Source organism: Natrix helvetica (assembly GCF_964273705.1).
Source record: "Natrix helvetica genome assembly, chromosome: 1".
Taxonomy (NCBI): domain Eukaryota; kingdom Metazoa; phylum Chordata; class Lepidosauria; order Squamata; family Natricidae; genus Natrix; species Natrix helvetica.
The window spans coordinates 131235790-131255251 of record NC_138548.1 but is presented as its reverse complement, the minus strand read 5'-3'; the positions used below and the strand labels follow the sequence as shown (position 1 = coordinate 131255251).

Genomic DNA, 19462 nt, shown 5'->3' with positions numbered 1-19462 from the left:
GTATGAAAATGTTTATGAGAAGAGAAAAGGTTCTGGCTTTGCCTTCCCCATGTAAATATATGTAATTTGTATTCTTCTGTCTGCTTTCCTTTAGTTCTGCTTTCATCGAATTAAAAAGTACCCAATCAAATTTTAAAAATGCTTTCTGAATTATGTTTAGTATGAGATTTGCCTTTTTCACAGCAGTTATCTTGACACTGAGTCTTTATTGATTAGCCTTTGGCCCATATCAAAGCGCAAAGTTCCAGAAACAAATTATTACTAAAATTTGATAAAAAGCAATATAAAATGGAATTTGATAAAATATGATTTAAAATGGAATTGTGTTAAAGTATAATCTAAAATGAAATTGGAATAGAATACAATAATTTAAGATATAGATAAAATATGATGAAATGTTATTTCGGTGTCACCCCTGCAATCTACCCCAATCAGTCCCACATATGCAGATCTCAATAGAATCATTTTGTTTAAGTACTGTGCTGTGATAAATGTTATTTTCCGGTTCTGGCTGCACATAAGGTAAGTTGTTTTGATATGGGGATCCCAATGGGTCATTTGTTTGGTATATAGACCAAGGTACCTGTCTCTCACTCCCTTATACAAGCAACAATCAAATAGACTGTGAGCCAGGTCTTCTACCTCTGCCACTCTACAAATGTAGAGACACTCATTGTAGGGTATAGAATGGAATCTCCCATATCTGACCATTGTGTCAAGGTGTTCAAATCTCACTCACACATAATGTGAGGGTGATCTGGCTGCAACATCTGTTACCCCATTGATCGCCAGGGTTGATTCAGCTGATCTGGCTGGGTGTCCCCTTTCTCCTTCACCACTCCATGTGCATCCCTCCTGAAGCTTTGCATTTGGTGGAAGAGGACAACCATCCCAGATAGAATGAGTGTACCAATCTTTGGTCAAGGCTATACAATAGCTGCATTCCCCTGCTAGAACCTCTAAACAAGTTCAAGGTCCACAGCAATTATATATTTCCTAGGTTCAGAGAACATACTAAATTGATTAGCAAAATGCAATAACCATGTACAGACAACATGATCTGCCCTAAGCATTTATAGCTTAATCTGATGTTTTGATCGACACAATAAAGTAAGACAGCACTTAGATACCTACAACACATTGGACAAAAAACTACCCTGCCCTATTCTTCAGTAGACCTATGTTTTGTGCAAATCTAGCCATTGGTCAATTAATCCGATATATCCTTTTTTTAATCCAATGCATTTCTCTGTGAAATGGTTTAAATGTATGTTCCATATTAATTCCTATTTATTTTGTGAAAAGTTTATTTGCTTTTTTGTTTTAATGACCCAAAATGACATGAAACTATCAACAAACTTAATCTTCCAAATACTTTTTTTAGCACTTTAGGTATTTAAAAACATTTGGTCCCTATTACGGTCTATAGAGGACCTCACCTTTTGCCTCACTCAGTTGGAAAAACTCTGATTTATTTTTTTCTTCCTCACATTCCTGAAGTCCTCAGTTCTCTTGGTCAGCAACCTAGTACTCTATAAAGCCATTAATTTATCTACTCTAGACTCAACAAATATTTTCTCCAAGGAACACAGATTTATTGTACTTTGATATACTGTACATCAGCCACATAGATGTACCTGGCAAGCTTCACAAGCTTCACTGGTTTTTCACCACAGTTTTTATTTTATTTTTTTTATTTTAACGTAGAATTTGAATGATTTTGTGCCAAATTCCAGAGAGGGTTATACTGTCTTAACTTATATGTCCTTTGCAAAACTTCCATGGGTGCTTAACAAACTATATTTTTAACTTCATGATTCCTTGAAAGATTACCTGTTGAGATGCTGCTACTTCAGCTGTGTGTATGTACTTTATGGGGAAGGGTATCAATTGCACAGGGTAAGTGTTATATGTGTGTTTAGAAAAAAGTGTTTCCCAATTATCATCTGATCAGTGCACAAAAGTGGCTGATTTTGGTCATGCCAGTGAGTGTAGTCCACAATGTGATGACTGTCAATGATGGCATCCTAATTATGAGATTTTAGCCTAGTAAAACATGGCTGGCCTTTATGCTGTCAGGTTTGTGAAGTCGCACAAGATACACTTCTTTCAAGTATTTATAAACTAAACATTGAACCTGGCACAGAATGACTCTAAAGAGAAAAAGTGATTGGGGGTGTTATACATAAAACAAACCTATATTTTCATTAGTGCCTTACTATTTATCTTTTTGTATGATTTTATTCATTAATTTGGATGCAGTCTTGACAAGTAACAAACTGAATGAATGAAGCCCATACCTGCAATGTAGAAGCCCTAGCATACTTTTCTTCCTAGGTTTCAATTTTCTGTTTTAATGAATTCTGAATAAGGGCTACAGTATTTCTTGGATCCTTCATTTATGTGCCACATATAATTAACTATAGAGAAGTTTGTTGTTCTTTGCAGGACAGTTCTGGAATGCAGCTTCTTTCAGTACTGAAGCTTCATACCTTCTCTTCCCCACTTTCCATGCCGAGTTCACTGCAGACATTTCTTTCTTCTTCAAAACAACCAAGATGTCTGGAGTTTTTCTGGAAAATTTGGGAATGAAAGATTTCATCAGAGTTGAAATAAGCTGTAAGTTTAGCAACTGAAATTGCGGAGTGTATTGTTATTTTTCTGCAGATCTGATTAAGTCACAAAATGTCTATGGAGAAACTCATTCATCCAGGTCATGATTGTCCCAAAGATGTTTTTTTCCCAAAAGGCAACTGGACTTCCTCAGTTTCTTCCTTGAAAATGTTTTGCTTCACATCCAAGAAGTGAAACACTTTCAAGGGGGAAAAAATTCAAGAAAGTCTAGTTGCCTTTTGGAAAAACACCTTGTACTTTCTTGAATGCTTAATATTTGTGAAGTTTGTGTCTGTGTTTAAATCTTAAAAGTGGAGATAACATGCCCAAAGTTGAGAGGTTATGACCCTTTAATATAATCAGTGTTCAGCTCCTTGAACCATTATCCCAAACATGCTCCCGTTTGTATGTGTGTGCGCACACATGCATACATACAAACACATTCTTTGAAGAGTTTCATTCAAGTGAAGATAATATTATCTACCTCAGTATCGACTCTGCTGAGCAGCTGTCTCTTATCGAAGCAGCACACAAAATTGCTACTTTTCACCGATAGTATATGAGTTATCAGCAGATTGCCTCTCCTTCTCTTCTTAGGTGATGATAAATAGTATTTATGCACTATTTATGTAATATCCTTTTGGAAAGCAGATGGAATACCAATGTGGAAAGGGGAAGGTTCCAAAATGTTCAGAGTGTCATAATGGTCTGTCAAATAAGCTATCACTCTTTGAAACTAAATTGCTGCCAGTATTAAAGCAGGGTTCCCCAGGCCCCAGGCTATGTTTTGACCTGGGATGCACAAGCAGCAAGCGTGGACAGATTGCATGGGCAGCTCTACTTGCACTGCTCCATTTGTGTGAGTGGTGAGCATAAATAATGATGCACGCACAAGCATGTATTCCTGTGGTTTGCATAGAACCATTCCCTCTCCCCTCCTCCACCACCACCTGTCTGCAAAACCCAAAAGGTTGGAGACCACTGTATTAAAGGGGAAAAAAACTAATTTAAGTCATCTTTTTATCTGTTGTTTTAGTCTGTTAATGGAGGGTGTTGTGCTGTGGATTTAGAATGGCCTTTCTGTTCATCAGGATGAACAAACCAAGAATCAACTACCATGCTTTTGCAATATAGATGTAATAACTTTATGACATAAAATGTAATAAAATAAAGCCCCCAAGGCCTTTGATTCATTAAACCCTTGGTGAAAGCCATAGCATGTTATCACTAGGTAATGAGGAATGGTTTAGTGTTAATTGCACACAATCTCCCATTTGGGTGATACTTCAATGTGTTGTATTTCATTCTCAAGGCTCTTGTGTTTTTTTTTTTTAAAGTATACAATAAAAGCAAGACATTGACATGAAATTACATCAGAATAATACAACCTGTCAAGATGATGTGCACTGTAGAAATGAAAGAAATCTCCACTGTGTTATGATTTTCTTGTAGGGCAGATTATGTTTGGAGCTAAATGGTTGTGAGTACAGTCCACAAATCAGTTGATATTGATGTTGGAATAGAGCCAAACTGTAAGGAGATCAATGTCATTTATTTCCTTCCATAAATAGAAGAGAGTTCACAACCCGCTATGCCTAAGAAAATTCATTCCAATGGATTGAAAGATTTTTATGAGTTATGTACATATGTATACCAATGGAGTACAAATTTATCAGAAATCTATCTTCTCCCTTACATAGCTAGAGATCCAAATTAGAGATCCAAATGAATGATTATAGCCATACTTCAGCCTTATTTTGTTAGTGTAATGAAACCCTGATGAAAGTAATGTTGCTTCCATGGCCTAAACCTTTTAAGAAACTGGGAAAGGTGGATAAATCAGAGTTACAACTGTCCAAAGGTATTTTTCGGTGTATATACATTGTTTTTATTGATCAATAATATGGCAATGTACCAGATGCCAGCTTCTTTTCTTGTCCTCTTGGAGATGAACCTCTCTTAATCTTGGAATTGATTTTGCCCTAAATGTTATACTGCCAATTCTTCCTTCTTACTTAGATTTCCAACGCACAACTGGGATCTACAGTATATGCCCCAACTAATCCCCAGAAAAGATGAGGTTGATTGCAAGGGATAGAGATGAAATAAGAACTCAGTACAAGTCTCCTTTTAATGAACTATGTAAAATGTAAAAGAAATGGCACAACAGGGTTGATTAGTTCTTGAGTTATATATTTCTTTCTTAATTCTCTCACCTGTTTGTTTTTTCCTATTCATTTGGTTCTAAAGGCAAGTGTCTATAACCTCCAGTTTTTGAAATACTGAACTATGCAAGTCTCAACATATCAGTGATTTAACTATCAGAGTAATCTTTATAACATTCATAGTTTGACTTCACTCTTCTTTAAATCATTAGGAACAGAAACTTGCTCTCAGGTGTTTCTCTGACTTTCAGAAGAATAAAAAGTGATATTTTAAGGAAGGGCGGAAAATTTAAACAGCATATGTCATTAAATTTAATAACACAGTTTGAACAAAAGCTCTAGTGTTTGAAACATGTTTAATATTGTGTATAATATATCAACAAGTTATACATCTGAATATAGCAAATGTAGGTGGAAATCATCCATTCAATTATTGAAAATTAGGGCTGAAATTTGTTGTATGAGTCTCAAGATATCAGTGGTATAGTTTTTCTCCCTTCTCCTAATATGAGCTAGATATTTCCATCAGTATTGTTTTATGGAAATAATTTTTATGTCTTACATTTTCTCTTGTGTATTTTCTACACACTTTACAGGCTATTTTGATGACAATCATTGATTTTTTTAAAAGCAAATATTAGATAAATAGCACAATATTTGTGGAAATGTTCTATCTCACTGATCCATCGCAAGGCAAATACATACCTTCTATTTAATGAGTATATCAGCCTAATACATGATCATAGAGAAAATGATAATATTTGACCAGGAATTTGATTTCACAAAGAAGTTTTGGGTCTGTAGATATGTACCATAATATATAGATGATTTGCTATGTTAATTCAATAATCACATAAGGTTGATTGTTTCAAAACTCTTAAAATATTAAAATATTACTACCATAGTTATGTACTTATTGTTATCAGCATATCATACTAAGTTTCACCTTATGCATTCCAGCTCCTAAAGACATCACTTTCACAGTTGATGTTGGAAATGGCCCTGTACAGATTATTGTCCAATCCCCTGTGCCCTTGAATGACAACCAGTGGCATTCTGTGCATGCTGAAAGGAATCTTAGAGAAACCTCTCTTCAGGTAGACAACTTTCCAAAGAAGACTTTAGAAGCACCTGCTGAAGGACATTTTCGATTGCAGCTAAACAGTCAATTATTTGTAGGTAGGTTCAATCATTGGTACTACCCCCTTCCCCCAATTTAATTTTTTTTTTTTTACAAATGCTAGTCTCTTGGGATAAATGAATACTCTTTTAACTATTGGGTATTTGATATTACTGATTCCTCAATTAATTTCTATGAAAAGTTTAGATATTTCTACTATTTGAAGATGAATTTAGAAACTTGTTTTTCTTGAATTTGTACACTGATATAAATTGTCCAACCAATGGATAACAAACCAAAGACTAAGCAATAGAAAAAAGCTCAGAAGAATTCACAGAAAAAAAATAATAACAGTAACTGTATACCATTTTCAGACATGCATATAAATTATTATAGTTCACTGCCCAATTAGTAGTGGACAGGAATCAGAAAATCCACAGTCCTAGCTTTTTAGGTTACCATAGTAATTTGTCTCATTGTGTGACAGAATATATAGTGATACCATAAAAGATAGGAAATGTATTGTTGCTATACCAAAAGATACAATTTTGAAGATAAGCAATGCATTCCTTTTGATACCTATTCCAGAAACAGAGTCCCAAAAGACATTTAGTCACCATTTTTGCATACTCTTGAGAATATTCAACAGGTCTTTATTGCAATTCCAAAAAGTCCTCCCCGCTACAGAATATTTAAGATAAAATTGAAATGCAAGCCTTTGTGAGATGATTTTCACGGTCTTATGTTTAAGAATAGAAATCCTACACTTTCAGAGTTATTTCTCATGCCTGATTTTTTGGTTTGGTTTTGACTGTAATTATTGCAACATATGGTTTCATGTTTCTACACCCAATATTCTAGATGCATGTCTTTTTCTAAATTGCAAAATTATAAGATGACACAAACAGAAATGAAAGAACAGGATACTTAATTGATGGTAATCCCATGATTTAAAAAAACATGTAAGTCTAAGTACAAATTTCCAAAGCCAATGTCTATATTATATTTTAAGTTACTAACTTTATTTCAATTTTTTCCTCTACTTACACTATCATTGCATATTAGACTCTCACTAGATTGCAGAAAGGACATCCTGCTTGATAATGAGGTCAAGACTGCATGTTTAATTAACAATACTGGAGGTGGCTGATGGAATACAGAATGCCCATCTCCTCCCTTTGTGCACTTTTCTCATTTTCTCTTTATCCTGCTCAGTTTCACTTTTATTGAATTTTTAAATATAAGATCTTTATTTATTGATTTAATTGTTTTATATGGCATTTTATTCAATGTCTGTAAGCCACCTATAGTTGTCTTTGATGAGATGGTGGAACACACGTTTGAGAAATAAATAAGTAAATAAATACCCTCTTATACATTATTTTGGAATCAATGGGAAATATATATTTACAATATTGTACAATGAAACCTTAATAAGAATTTCATTTGTTAAAGGGTCAGTTGTTAAAATATAAGCTTTACCTTACTTATACCTGAAACAGGAGCATCTGCATCCAAACAGAAAGGTTTTATGGGATGTATTCGCTCTCTACATCTAAATGGACAAAAGCTTGACCTTGAAGAGCGAGCCAAAGTGACTCCTGGTGTCAAACCAGGATGCTCAGGCCATTGCAGCAGTTATGGTAACCTTTGTCAGAATGGAGGGAAATGTGTGGAGAAACCTAATGGCTACTTGTGTGATTGCACCAATTCGGCATATGAAGGACCATTCTGCAGAGAAGGTAGGATGGCTGAATGGATCCTTATATTTCTTTTTGCTCATCCAGTGCACCTTAACCAAACTGTATTATACAAAATGTCACTTTCTAATTTAAATTATCTAAATCAATGGTTCTCAACCTGTGGTCTGAAGATCCCTGGCCGGCCAAGATGTCATCACAGGAGTCCATAAAGTCTTGAATAAATGTTATTATTTGAATGTTGAATTAGGTCTTTGGGGTCTGTGGCCATGGTCCTTGGCCACAAAAGGTATTTGAAGGGAGTCCATGATGAAGAAAGTGTTGAGAACCACTGATCTAGATTCTCAACAAATAACTTAATATAATTTTGGGGTGAGAAGGTGTGCCAGGTTTTTTCTCTATTTCCCTACTTTCAGTAGAAATTTGGGGATTCTATTTTATTTGTAAGAGCTGTGGGGGTGCAGTGGTTAGAATGCAGGCTATCTCTGCTGACTGCCAGAATTTTGGCAGTTCGAATCTCACTGGCCTTCCATCCTTCTGAGGTTGGTAAAATGAGGACCCAATATGCTGACTCTATAAACCACTTAGAGAGGGCTGTAAAGCACTGTGAAGCAGAGTATAAGACTAAGTGCTATTGCTATTTTTCCTCTGGCAAATTGGCAGATTGGTTAGCTGGCAGGATTGTTAGTATACACAAAACTATATCTCTTGCCAGTAGATATTGAGGTTGCAACTCTCCATCCTTTCAGTTGAAGCAACTGTAGAGTCTCATGCCAATAAGGACACCAGATCAACAATCTTCTTCCCACTGCCAATTGAGTGCCTGACTGGTCTTATATTGCTTTTCACATGCAGAGGAAACTTTTTCAAGTTAATGATGCAAAGGTTCAATTTAGTGCCTTTAACTAATGTATCATTGGTGCCCTCTTATTGATTTGTTCAAAATTCCATTAGATTTTACCCAGAAGTCTCATAATAATAATGTCCCTGATTTCAGAGAGGCACATGTGAAGGCTAGTAATCTAGATATAAAAAATAATTTGAAACCTGGAATGAGGTCATGTCTTCCAGAATATGAAACTACTTTAATTGTCAAGACTTTTCTCATTTGAAAACTCAAATAACAAACAAGCAAAAAAAGTAGTGGAAGAATCCCTTGATGATATTTTTATACGTCCTGTGGAACTAACTTCTCATGGCTTGGGAATTAATTATTTTTGGAGTACTTACTTTTGTAATTATATGTTAATGCAATAAGATGATCAGATGAGAGGAAAAATGGAACACGGTGTTCATAAAATGAAGACAATGTTTGTTTGTCATAACATTATAGATATTAATTTCTTATAGCTGATGAGAAAAGAACTTGAGCTCTAGATGGCATTTTAGGTGGGGTGGAAAACCCTAACAATCTTCCATAAACCATCTCCTTTTTTAAAAGATTATAGCTCAGATCTATTTGAGCGTTTGAGTTCTAATTGTTACTGCCTCTTGCAAACTGGCAATGCCCCATTAACAACAAGTGATCCTTGGCTACTTAACATGGTTGGAAGAACATTGTATAAAGTGCACAAGTCCTGTTGGAAAAATGGGCATGGTAAATAATAGCGTGCCTTTCATTCAAATAAATGAACATTTTCATATTTTCAAAAATAAGGAATGATCTTTTTTCTTTACACTGACAGCTTAGTCCAAACTAAAACATTACATTATATTTAGTGACAAACTAAACAGTACAGCATGAAATGGAGTTTGATTTGAAAGGATCTTTCTCTGACCAGGCAGACTTCATTCACCGTTCCTCAATCTCCCCCAGATTTGCTTTCCTTTTGGGGAGAACAAATTATTTTGTTAGTTGAAAAGATCTGAACATTTGCAAGAGTAGCATATTTTGGGGATCTTCTAAAGTCAGCTTTAGTGAGTGTAGCTTTTGTTGTTTTTTTTTCTAGCCAATATGGCTTATTTACTTTTTTCCCCTTTCCTAAAATAATTCACACTGACAAATATTTTGAGTTTTCATAGTGAAAACCAAGTCAAACCAAGTCAAACCAAGAAAGCATGAATTAGGATAGGATCTTCTGAAAAGCAAACAGCATGCTAGGATCCATTCTATTATTTCCTTGACTGTTGCCAATGATTATTTTATACAACTTTTAAATATTTGAAAATGTTGCTGCTACTTCTCAGTATTCCAGACAATGAAACCCCCTAGGCAATGTATTCATAAGCCTTCACTGAAAATCACAATTTGCTGGGAGTTTGTCCTCATCTATGGACTCGCCGCTCAACTTTTACTGATTCACTTTTTTCAGTGATTCCAGAATCCATCCTTCTCCACCACATGTTTCAGCCCCATTTGGGACCCTGCCTTTCTGTACAGCCAATCAAGTAGCAACAGAGAAACACTGCTATTATACTGCATGTTCAGTAAACTGCTTCAGGCTGGCAAAAGATTATCTGTTTCAGTATCATATTTCCTCTGAGAAAGCATATACAGGCAGTCCTCGAGTTACAACAGTGACGGTTCGAAGTGGCACTGAAAAGTGTGACTTACAACCATTTTTCACATTTATGACTGCTGCAGCATCCCCATAGTCATGTGATCAAAATACATACACTTGGCAACTGACTCATATTTATGACGGTTGCAGTATCTTGGGTTCATGTGATCCCCTTTTGTGACCTTCTGACAAGCAAAGTCAATGGGTGAGCCACATTCACTTAACAACTGTGTTACTAACTTAACAACTGCAATGATTCACTTAACAATTGTGGCAAGAAATGTCATAAAATGGGGCAAAACTTACTTAATAAATGTCTCACCTAGTAACAGAAATGTTAGGCTCAATTGTGTTTGTAAATCAAGTAAATCACCTGTATTTAGATTGCCAGATTTTGCATCCAGATTGCAAATAAGGGGAATAAATTTCCATCTATGGAAAGATTTGGACGTTCTTGGTTCATATGAAATCATATTTTCCAACTGTAGACTGTAAAACACAAAGCACACACAAATGCATCTGCTTTGTTGATTCTAAAAATTCAATTTCAGCAGCTCCAATAGTTTTCAATCTACTGCACTGAATCTGATTTGTGCATTTTCTCTGTATTTTTAGAAGTCTCTGCAGTGTTTGAAGCAGGCACTTCTATTACCTACACTTTCCAGGAACCTTATCCTGTAACTAAAAATGCAAGTTCTACATCTTCAGCCATTTATGCTGGTACATCCATATCCAAGGAAGACGTCGCTTTTACTTTCTTGACAGCAAATGCTCCAAGCCTTCTGTTTTACCTCAATGCCTCTTCTCATGAATACCTGGCTGTTATTTTGTCCAAGAATGGTAAGTGTGAATGCAAAGCTTAACAATTCCATGGCAATATATAGCAATATATAGATATATAAATACCATCATGTTATGAATTTTAATTACCCAGCTAATCACATTTTCTACTCTTGAACTTCCATCCAGAACCATAACAAATATGTCCTTTCTTAAAGAGCCATATTGCTGAAGGTGAATAGTACTGTGATTCACAGTTGCTGACAATGCATAATATTATTTGCATTTGGCAGAAATCCATTTGCTGCACATATTTTTTATGAGAATGAAAAATGTTCATCCTGTGAAATTATATCTCCAGGTAAGTATACCTAAGTGTGCAAGAGTGTCCATGGAAACACTGACCCACTGGTTCTTTGACACATTATATTTCTATATTTCTACTTTTCAAATGTATCTAGTATTAATTTTGCCACAGTTAACTTCATACTTCATCTCCTTCATTTCTTTACTTCCTGTTTTATCTTGATTAGTGAAGGTTTGATCTTGTTCTTTTATTTCTGTAATGATAAAAATCCCTGATCTGGAGAAAGTCTACATAATAATACAATACAATACAATACAATACAATACAATACAATACAATAGTAGAGTTGGAAGGGACCTTGGAGGTCTTCTAGTCCAACCCCCTGCCTAGGCAGGAAACCCTATACCGTTTCAGACAAATAGCTATCCAACATCTTCTTAAAGACTTCCAGTGTTGGGGCATTCACAACTTCTGGAGGCAAGCTGTTCCACTGATTAATTGTTCTCACTGTCAGGAAATTTCTCCTCATTTCTAAGTTGCTTCTCTCCTTGATTAGTTTCCACCCATTGCTTCTTGTTCTACCCTCAGGTGCTTTGGAGAATAGTTTGACTCCCTCTTCTTTGTGGCAACCTCTGAGATATTGGAATAATGCTATCATGTCTCCCCTAGTCCTTCTTTCTCTTAAGCTAAACATACCCAGTTCCTGCAACCGTTCTTCATATGTTTTAGTCTCCAGTCCCCTAATCATTTTTGTTGCTCTTCTCTGCACTCTTTCTAGAGTGTCCACATCTTTTTTACATCGTGGCGACCAGAACTGAATGCAGTATTCCAAGTGTGGCCTTACCAAGGCATTATAAAGTGGTATTAACACTTCACGTGATCTTGATTCTATCCCTCTGTTGATGCAGCCTAGAACTGTGTTGGCTTTTTTGGCAGCTGCTGCACACTGCTGGCTCATATTTAAATGGTTGTCCACTAGGACTCCAAGATCCCTTTCACAGTTACTACTACTGAGTAAGGTATCACCTATACTGTACCTGTGCATTCCGTTTTTGTTGCCTAAATGTAGAACCTTACTCTTTTCACCATTGAATTTCATTTTATTAGATAGTGCCCAATGTTCAAGTTTGTCAAGATCCTTCTGTATCTTAAGCCTATCTTCTGGAGTGTTGGCTATTCCTGCCAGCTTGGTATCATCTGCAAATTTGATGAGTTCCCCATTTATTCCCTCATCCAAATCATTGATGAAGATGTTGAAGAGTACTAAAACAGAGCCTTGGGGTACTCCACTGCATACTTCCCTCCATGTAGATGCAGTTCCATTGAGAACTACACGTTGAGTGCGGTTGGTCAGCCAGTTACCAATCCATCTGGTGGTGGTGCTGTCTAACCCACATTCTTCTACTTTATCTAGTAGTAGGTTATGGTCTACCTTATCAAAAGCCTTACTGAAGTCCAAGTAAACTATATCAACGGCATTCCTCTGGTCCACTAATTTTGTCACATTATCAAAGAATGCAATAAGATTAGTCTGGCATGATCTGTTTTTGACAAATCCATGTTGGCTTTTGGCTATTACTTTGTTTGCTTCTAGGTGTTCGCAAATTCGTTGCTTGATTATTTTTTCCAGAATCTTTCCTGGTATTGAGGTTAGGCTGATAGGTCTGTAGTTTCCTGGATCTAATTTTTTCCCTTTTTTGAAGATGGGAACCACATCAGCTCTTTTCCAGTCCTCTGGTAGTTCCCCGGTGTTCCAGGATCTCTGAAAGATATAATTCAGTGGTTCTGAGATCTCATCTGCTAGTTCCTTCAGAACTCTGGGGTGTAATCCATCCGGTCCTGGTGATTTGAACTCATCTAGGGTAGACAGGTGCTCACTTACCATTTTCTTCCCTATTTCAATTTGTGTTCCTAATTTTGTGGTGCTGCTTTTGATAGGTTGGACTGTTTTATCCCTTTGTGTAAAGACAGATGCAAAACATGAGTTAAATAGTTCTGCTTTCTCCCTGTTGCTTGTCACCTTCTTGCCACTTTCTCCTAGCAATGGACCAATTGTTTCCTTAACTTTTTTCTTGTTTTTAACATGTTGGAAGAAGCTTTTTTTGTTAATTTTTACTTTTGTGGCAAGCCTTTCTTCATTGTGAGCCTTAGCTTTCCTCACTTCATCTTTACAGGCTCGGGCTATTTGCTGATATTCTGCCTTAGTTATGTCCCCCTCCTTCCACTTTTTATACTTATTTTTTTTGTCTTTCAGTTTGTCAGATAGTTGTTTATGCAGCCATGCTGGTTTCTTTTGGGAGCTGTTGTTTTTCTTCTTCATTGGTATTGTGTTAGACTGGGCTTTTCTAATCTCATTTTTCAAAATTTCCCAAGCTTCTTGAGTTGTTTTCCCCTCGAGGATTCTCATCCATGGAATTTTTCCCAAGCTCTCTCTAAGTTTATTGAAATTAGCTTTCTTAAAGTCCAAGACTCTAGTTTGACTTTGTTCTACTACTTGTGTTTGGATAATGTTGAATTCCAATATTGCATGGTCACTTGCCCCCAGGGTTCCTATGGCTTCAACACCTTCTATCATTTCCTCTCTGTTAGTGAGAATTAAGTCCAGTATGGCTGATCCCCTTGTTTCCTTCTCTACTTTTTGGAAAACAAAGTTGTCTGCTAGGTTTGTTAGGAACCTGTTGGATCTTCCACTTGGTGCAGAGTTTGTTTCCCAGTTGATGTCAGGGTAGTTAAAATCTCCCATTACTATTGTGGTGTGCTTCCTACATACCTTAGTTAGCTGACTAGCAAAAAGTTCATCTTCTTCCTCTGCTTGGTTGGGTGGCCTGTAGTATAGACCTATGGCAATGTCATTTCCCCCACAACCTTTAATATTGACCCAAATGCATTCAAGATAGTTCTCATTATTGTTGTGCTCTATTTCTGTAGAGACATAGTTATTTCTTATATATAGTGCAACTCCACCTCCTCTTTTATTTGGTCTATTTCTTTTAAATAATTTAAATCCTTCTAGCTGTATGTTCCATTTGTCAGTTTCATCCCACCAAGTTTCTGTAATGGCAATAATATCATATCTGCCCTCTTTTACTTGAATTTCTAATTCTCCCTGTTTATTCCTCATACTCTGTGCATTGGTATATAGACATTTGAGTCCATTTTGATTGACCTTGTGTTTACTGTCTACATAACCTGTATTATGCCTGACTGCCCCTATTTTCTTGCCACTTGTGTGATTCATGCACATGGTATGACAATCACTATTACATGCTTGGTTTTGCTTGACAGCAGGAGTGATAATCTTACCCACACACACATCTATGTTACATAATCATGTTATTAACTGGTAGGTTACAGTGCGTTTCTGATGAGCATGTTTGAATTTCGAGGAATTTTTGTAATAATATACTACCTTTATCTATGTAAATATACATAACAATTCAACCTCAGCTTTTATTGTAATCCCCAACATTTTAATGTAGTTTTCTATTGATCCTTCCCATGTGTATTTGGTAGGCATATCCATAATATATCTACACATTTTTGAAAACTTCTTGTATTTGAAGAAATATAAAAACCGTAATCTCCACCCTCATGAAAATATTTCATTCCCCATTTTTGAAGATAACTAGTTATCCAACTATTAATCTTAAAATTTCAGTATCGGTTGCGTCTCAGTGCAAAGAACAGTAGGAAACTAATAAATTTTCTTTATAACCTTTATAGTGAGTTTGGAGAAATCCAATTCACTGCACTGCCTTATTTCAGAGATAGTGGTGGGCAGATTCATGGGAGCTATTTGCAGTGTTAAACACAAATAATATGTATATTTATCTAGCCTATCATGTCTGTAAAACCTGAATCAAAAGGAACCCCATGCAGTGCAGAAGAAGATTCAAACTCCTAGTAAATTTCACCACTGCAGAGAAAGTTGCACCATTTCATTATTTTCTTTGCAGTTGTTCAGCTCAGAAGACTCAAATATTTTTCCCTAACAAAACTTGAATCAGATTTTTGAAAAGGCCCAGGATGCGTTTCCTCCATGGTGGAACTATCATATATAACAGACACTGACATTTTAATTCAAGGCTTGCCTAGTGGAATTAAGCCCCCTTGAATTTATTATGCATTAATTCTGGTAAGTGTCTGCATAAGTCTGGTCATAGAAATTTGCAGTGACATCACTAATTATAATTTATTTTGTTCCCTTCCATTCCCTGATTGTTCCTGGAAGTTCAAATTGATTCATTTATTTATGTGGCCTGTGCTTAGTTTTATCATCACTGACCTTAATTTATTTCCTGAAATATGCTTTCTAATAATTCTTAGATCAGAAAAAAAATGGTATTTCAATTGAATAATATGGGAGTACTGAATAAAAGGTTTGGCTATCTATCCCTCAATCTACTACAATCTACAGACTTTGACTTGAAGATCATAGCATTTTAACCTGTTATTAAGCTGCTCATCAGATGCCTTCTAAATTGTTCTGAACCTCCTCTTTTTATATTCCCTAAAACAAAATGAAAAGCATTAAGTTTATAGATTACATAGGTCAGCTAAATCTCAGCCACACTTTGAACTCAAAACTTGATTTAAATCATATCAAAAGATTTTTCTATTTGCAATAAAGCTAATAACATAGATTCTTACTAAATTGGTGTATAAGACTATTATATCAATCAAAAGTCCTATGTTATCAGAATCTTGATACCCTTTATGAAACCAGTTTGTGCAGGATGAATGATTGCAGGTAATATCTTCTTGCCAAAGTAGCTTTTATAATCTTAACTTCAAAATGTATTAGATATTAGACAATAATTTGTTCACTGGATGGGATCATTACCAGCCTTCAAAATTACACCAAAATAAGTTACTTATTAAAAAGCTGAAAGGGCTTTCTTTTCATTTCTGTGATAACTTCAGAAGCCACTTTCTCCTTGAATTCTTTATACCATCCTATGCCTATTCTATCTTGCCTGATTTATTTTATTGCCTGATTTATTTTATTAAATCAATACTATATATTTCCTGTAATATTCTGGATGAAGCCCAACATACCTGGGTATACATCCAAAGTTTCTGGGAGATTTATTATGCTGAAAAAAAAATTATCTTATTATTAGCTATATCTACATATATCTACATACAAATTATAGAATAATAAAAAAGAATTAATTTCATTACCATTGAGGTAATTTGTTTCCCTGGCCCCAAATGTCTTATTAAATATTCTACTGTTCTACAAATGTTTTCAACAATAATGCAATAATTTCCTAGATTTTTCTGCCTATTCACAACAAATTTGTTTAACTTGAATTTCTTAAAAAAGTGTTCTGTCCTTATATATTTAATTTTAAATATAATAATAAAGCACACAATTAGTCCAATTTCAATATAATACATCTCAATGCATAATATACTTCCTGAGTGTGTTTATGGCATGTCCATTCAGTGCTTAATTAATTTCAAATTCATGTTTTCTACATTGTGATTCAGTGAGACGCGGTGGCTAAGTTGCCGAGCTTGTTGATCAGAAGGTTGGCAGTTCAGCAGTTCGAATCCCTAGTGCCGTGTAATGGAGTAAGCTCCAGTTACTTGTCCCAGCTTCTGCTAAACTAGCAGTTTGAAAGCACGTAAAAAATGCAAGTAGAAAAATAGGGACCACTTTGGTGGGAAGGTAACAGCATTCCATGCACCTTCAGCATCTAGTCATGCTGGCCACATGACCACAGTGATGTCTGAAGAACAGAGCTGGCTCTTCGGCTTTGAAACAGAGATGAGTACCACCCCCTAGAGCCAGAAACAACTAGCATGCCTCTGTGGGGGAACCTTTACCTTTACATTATGATTCAGATTATTTTCCGTCATATCACATTGGATAAAATGTTTTAAATGTATTCCAAAGATTCCCCCCAAATTAGTTGAATCTTTATTTTGAGATCTATTAAATCTTCATTTTGTTGTCCCACAATTAGCAGATCTCCCAGCAAGGAAATACTAGGAAACTACTAACTGGGATATTCTTATCCAAGGTGAATAGCATTAGTGGAGGTGTATGGTCAGAAATTAAAACTTAATAAGTATTGCACATATCAACTGAATTAAGCGACTGATGTGATATTAAGAACAATGCAGTCTTGAGCATGTGCCAGTGGGGGACCCTTTCATTTCTTGGAGTAAAGCATTCTCCATTTAATTACATTCCTGGATGTATCTGTAAAGAACAATGCAACTTTGGGACTGTTTTCTTTTCTGAAAACTTAATTCTGGTCTAATAATATATCCAAAACTCAGTCAAAGACAATTGGCAACAATGATCTAACTTGTCCCAAAGGTGCTTTTTCAAAAGGCAACTGGACTTTGTTTTTCCTTGAAGACATTTTGCTTCTCATCCAAGAAGCTTCTTCAGTTATAAAGAACTGTATGGAAGGATTTATATTCCTTGCAGTCATGTGGTAGTTAGCACTCTTTTTGAAAGTGAAATATCTTCAGGGAAAAGCAAAGAAAATCCAGTTGCCTTTTGAAAATTTTGAAGAATTTTCTCTGGCTATAAGAAGAGATTTGCACAAACCTCTTTGTTTCTGTTTTAATTACTCAGAAAGTTAGATCAACAAACAACTTAAGCTTCTTAAGCTTCTTTCCCCCTTGTTCCAAGCTTGTTAGGATTCCAGTGGTTTTTTAATTTTGTCTTGATCAGACTTTTCAACAACTTCATTGAGAAAATGATCCCTAGATTGTGAAAACTGGCTTCTAGGTGGCACTCAATAGACCTCTTCTGAAATTGCAGTGGAGGAAAATAATCCTAGAAATATTTCAATAAGGTAAAGGTAAATGTTCCCCTAACACATATGTGCTAGTCATTCCTGATTCAAGGCGGCGGTGCTCATCTCCATTTCAAAGCCGAAGAGCCAGCACTGTCTGAAGACATCTCCATGGTCATGTGGCTGGCATGACTAAATGCCAAAGGTGCACAGAGCGTTGTTACCTTCCCACCAAAGGTGGTTCCTATTTTTCTACTTGCATTTTACATGCTTTTGAACTGCTAGGTTGGCAGAAGTTGGGACAAGTAATGGAATCTCACTCCATTACATGGCACTAGGGATTTGAACTGCTAACCTTTCTGATCGACAAACTCGGCATCTTAGCCACTGAGCCACCGCATCCCTATATAATATTTCAATAGCTTCTATTGAATTCTTATTATTATTCTGAAAATGAAATAAGGAAAGTAACCACTTTTTTCCCCTGCTCCTTTGGCCTTGTATACAATCTCAGCCTTCTTGCCTAGAGACCAGCTCTTTAATTATTGTTATGTCTCCAGCAGTTAAAGCTGCAATTAATTTCTCATTTGCTTCCAATTTAACTTCTTGGTCTTTTAACTGCTTCTTGAACTTGCTGTTATCTTCTCTCAGCCTTCTCAGCAAATTGCTAAGTAGTGAATTTAACATAGAATAATTTCAGAGGTGTTTATTTTGTGAATGTCAATTACAATGTTTGGTATAAACATAGTATCTGTGCATCTCCCATCACAAGCGAGGGACCCACTAGTGTTCCCATCTGATGAGGTGGATTTTTTTAAAAAAAAATTACTTTAATCTCTTTAACTCTTGAAGCTTTACATCCTAACTCTGTAACAACCTATCCAGAAGCTGGGAATGGGGACTTTATGCAAGTTTGTGCTGTAAGAAGAGAAAAGGGAATCTGTTTCCTAGTTTTATGAGTCATTATAGACTGCTGCATTATAGACTGTTTGCTTATCAACTGCTTGTTCAGTAGCGTTACTTTGAAATTATAACAATGCTGAATGAGGAAACTTGTGGCAGGTTCTCAAATTTGCAGCCACTGTAGCCATTAAATTTTGTAAGCCATGCAGAGTCTCCCATGTATGAATCAGATATCTATATACCTTTTATTAATAAATAAATAAATCCCCTCTGTCACATGAATGCAGTCCCCCACAGTCATGTGATTGTCATTTATGACCTTCACAGCTGACTTTCAACAAGCAAAGTCAGTGGGGAAGCTGGCAGGAAGTCAAAAGTCATGGTCATATGATGGTGCACTAAGTAACTGTGGGTGATTCACTTAAGGCCCACCATCGGAATCAGAGGTGGTATTTAGCAAATTCTGACCAGTTCTGGAGAGTCGGTAGTGGGAATTTTGAATAGTTCACCACCTCTGACTAGCCCTGCCCACCTCTATTCTCTGCCTCCTGAGTCCCAGCTCATTGGGAAGAAATGGGGGTTTTGCAGTAACCTTCCCCTGGAGTAGGGAGG

General features: G+C 36.0%; 1 protein-coding gene across 1 annotated transcript in view; it reads left to right on the top strand.

Annotated features, from left to right (window-relative positions):
- CNTNAP5 (contactin associated protein family member 5) overlaps nt 1-19462 on the top strand; it is a 407927-nt gene that overhangs the window by 346669 nt on the left and 41796 nt on the right. The window contains exons 16-19 of the mRNA XM_081943815.1: nt 2449-2619; nt 5739-5957; nt 7401-7640; nt 10715-10943. Of these exons, the coding sequence (XP_081799941.1) occupies nt 2449-2619; nt 5739-5957; nt 7401-7640; nt 10715-10943 (859 nt within the window). The remainder of the gene's footprint in view (nt 1-2448; nt 2620-5738; nt 5958-7400; nt 7641-10714; nt 10944-19462) is intronic.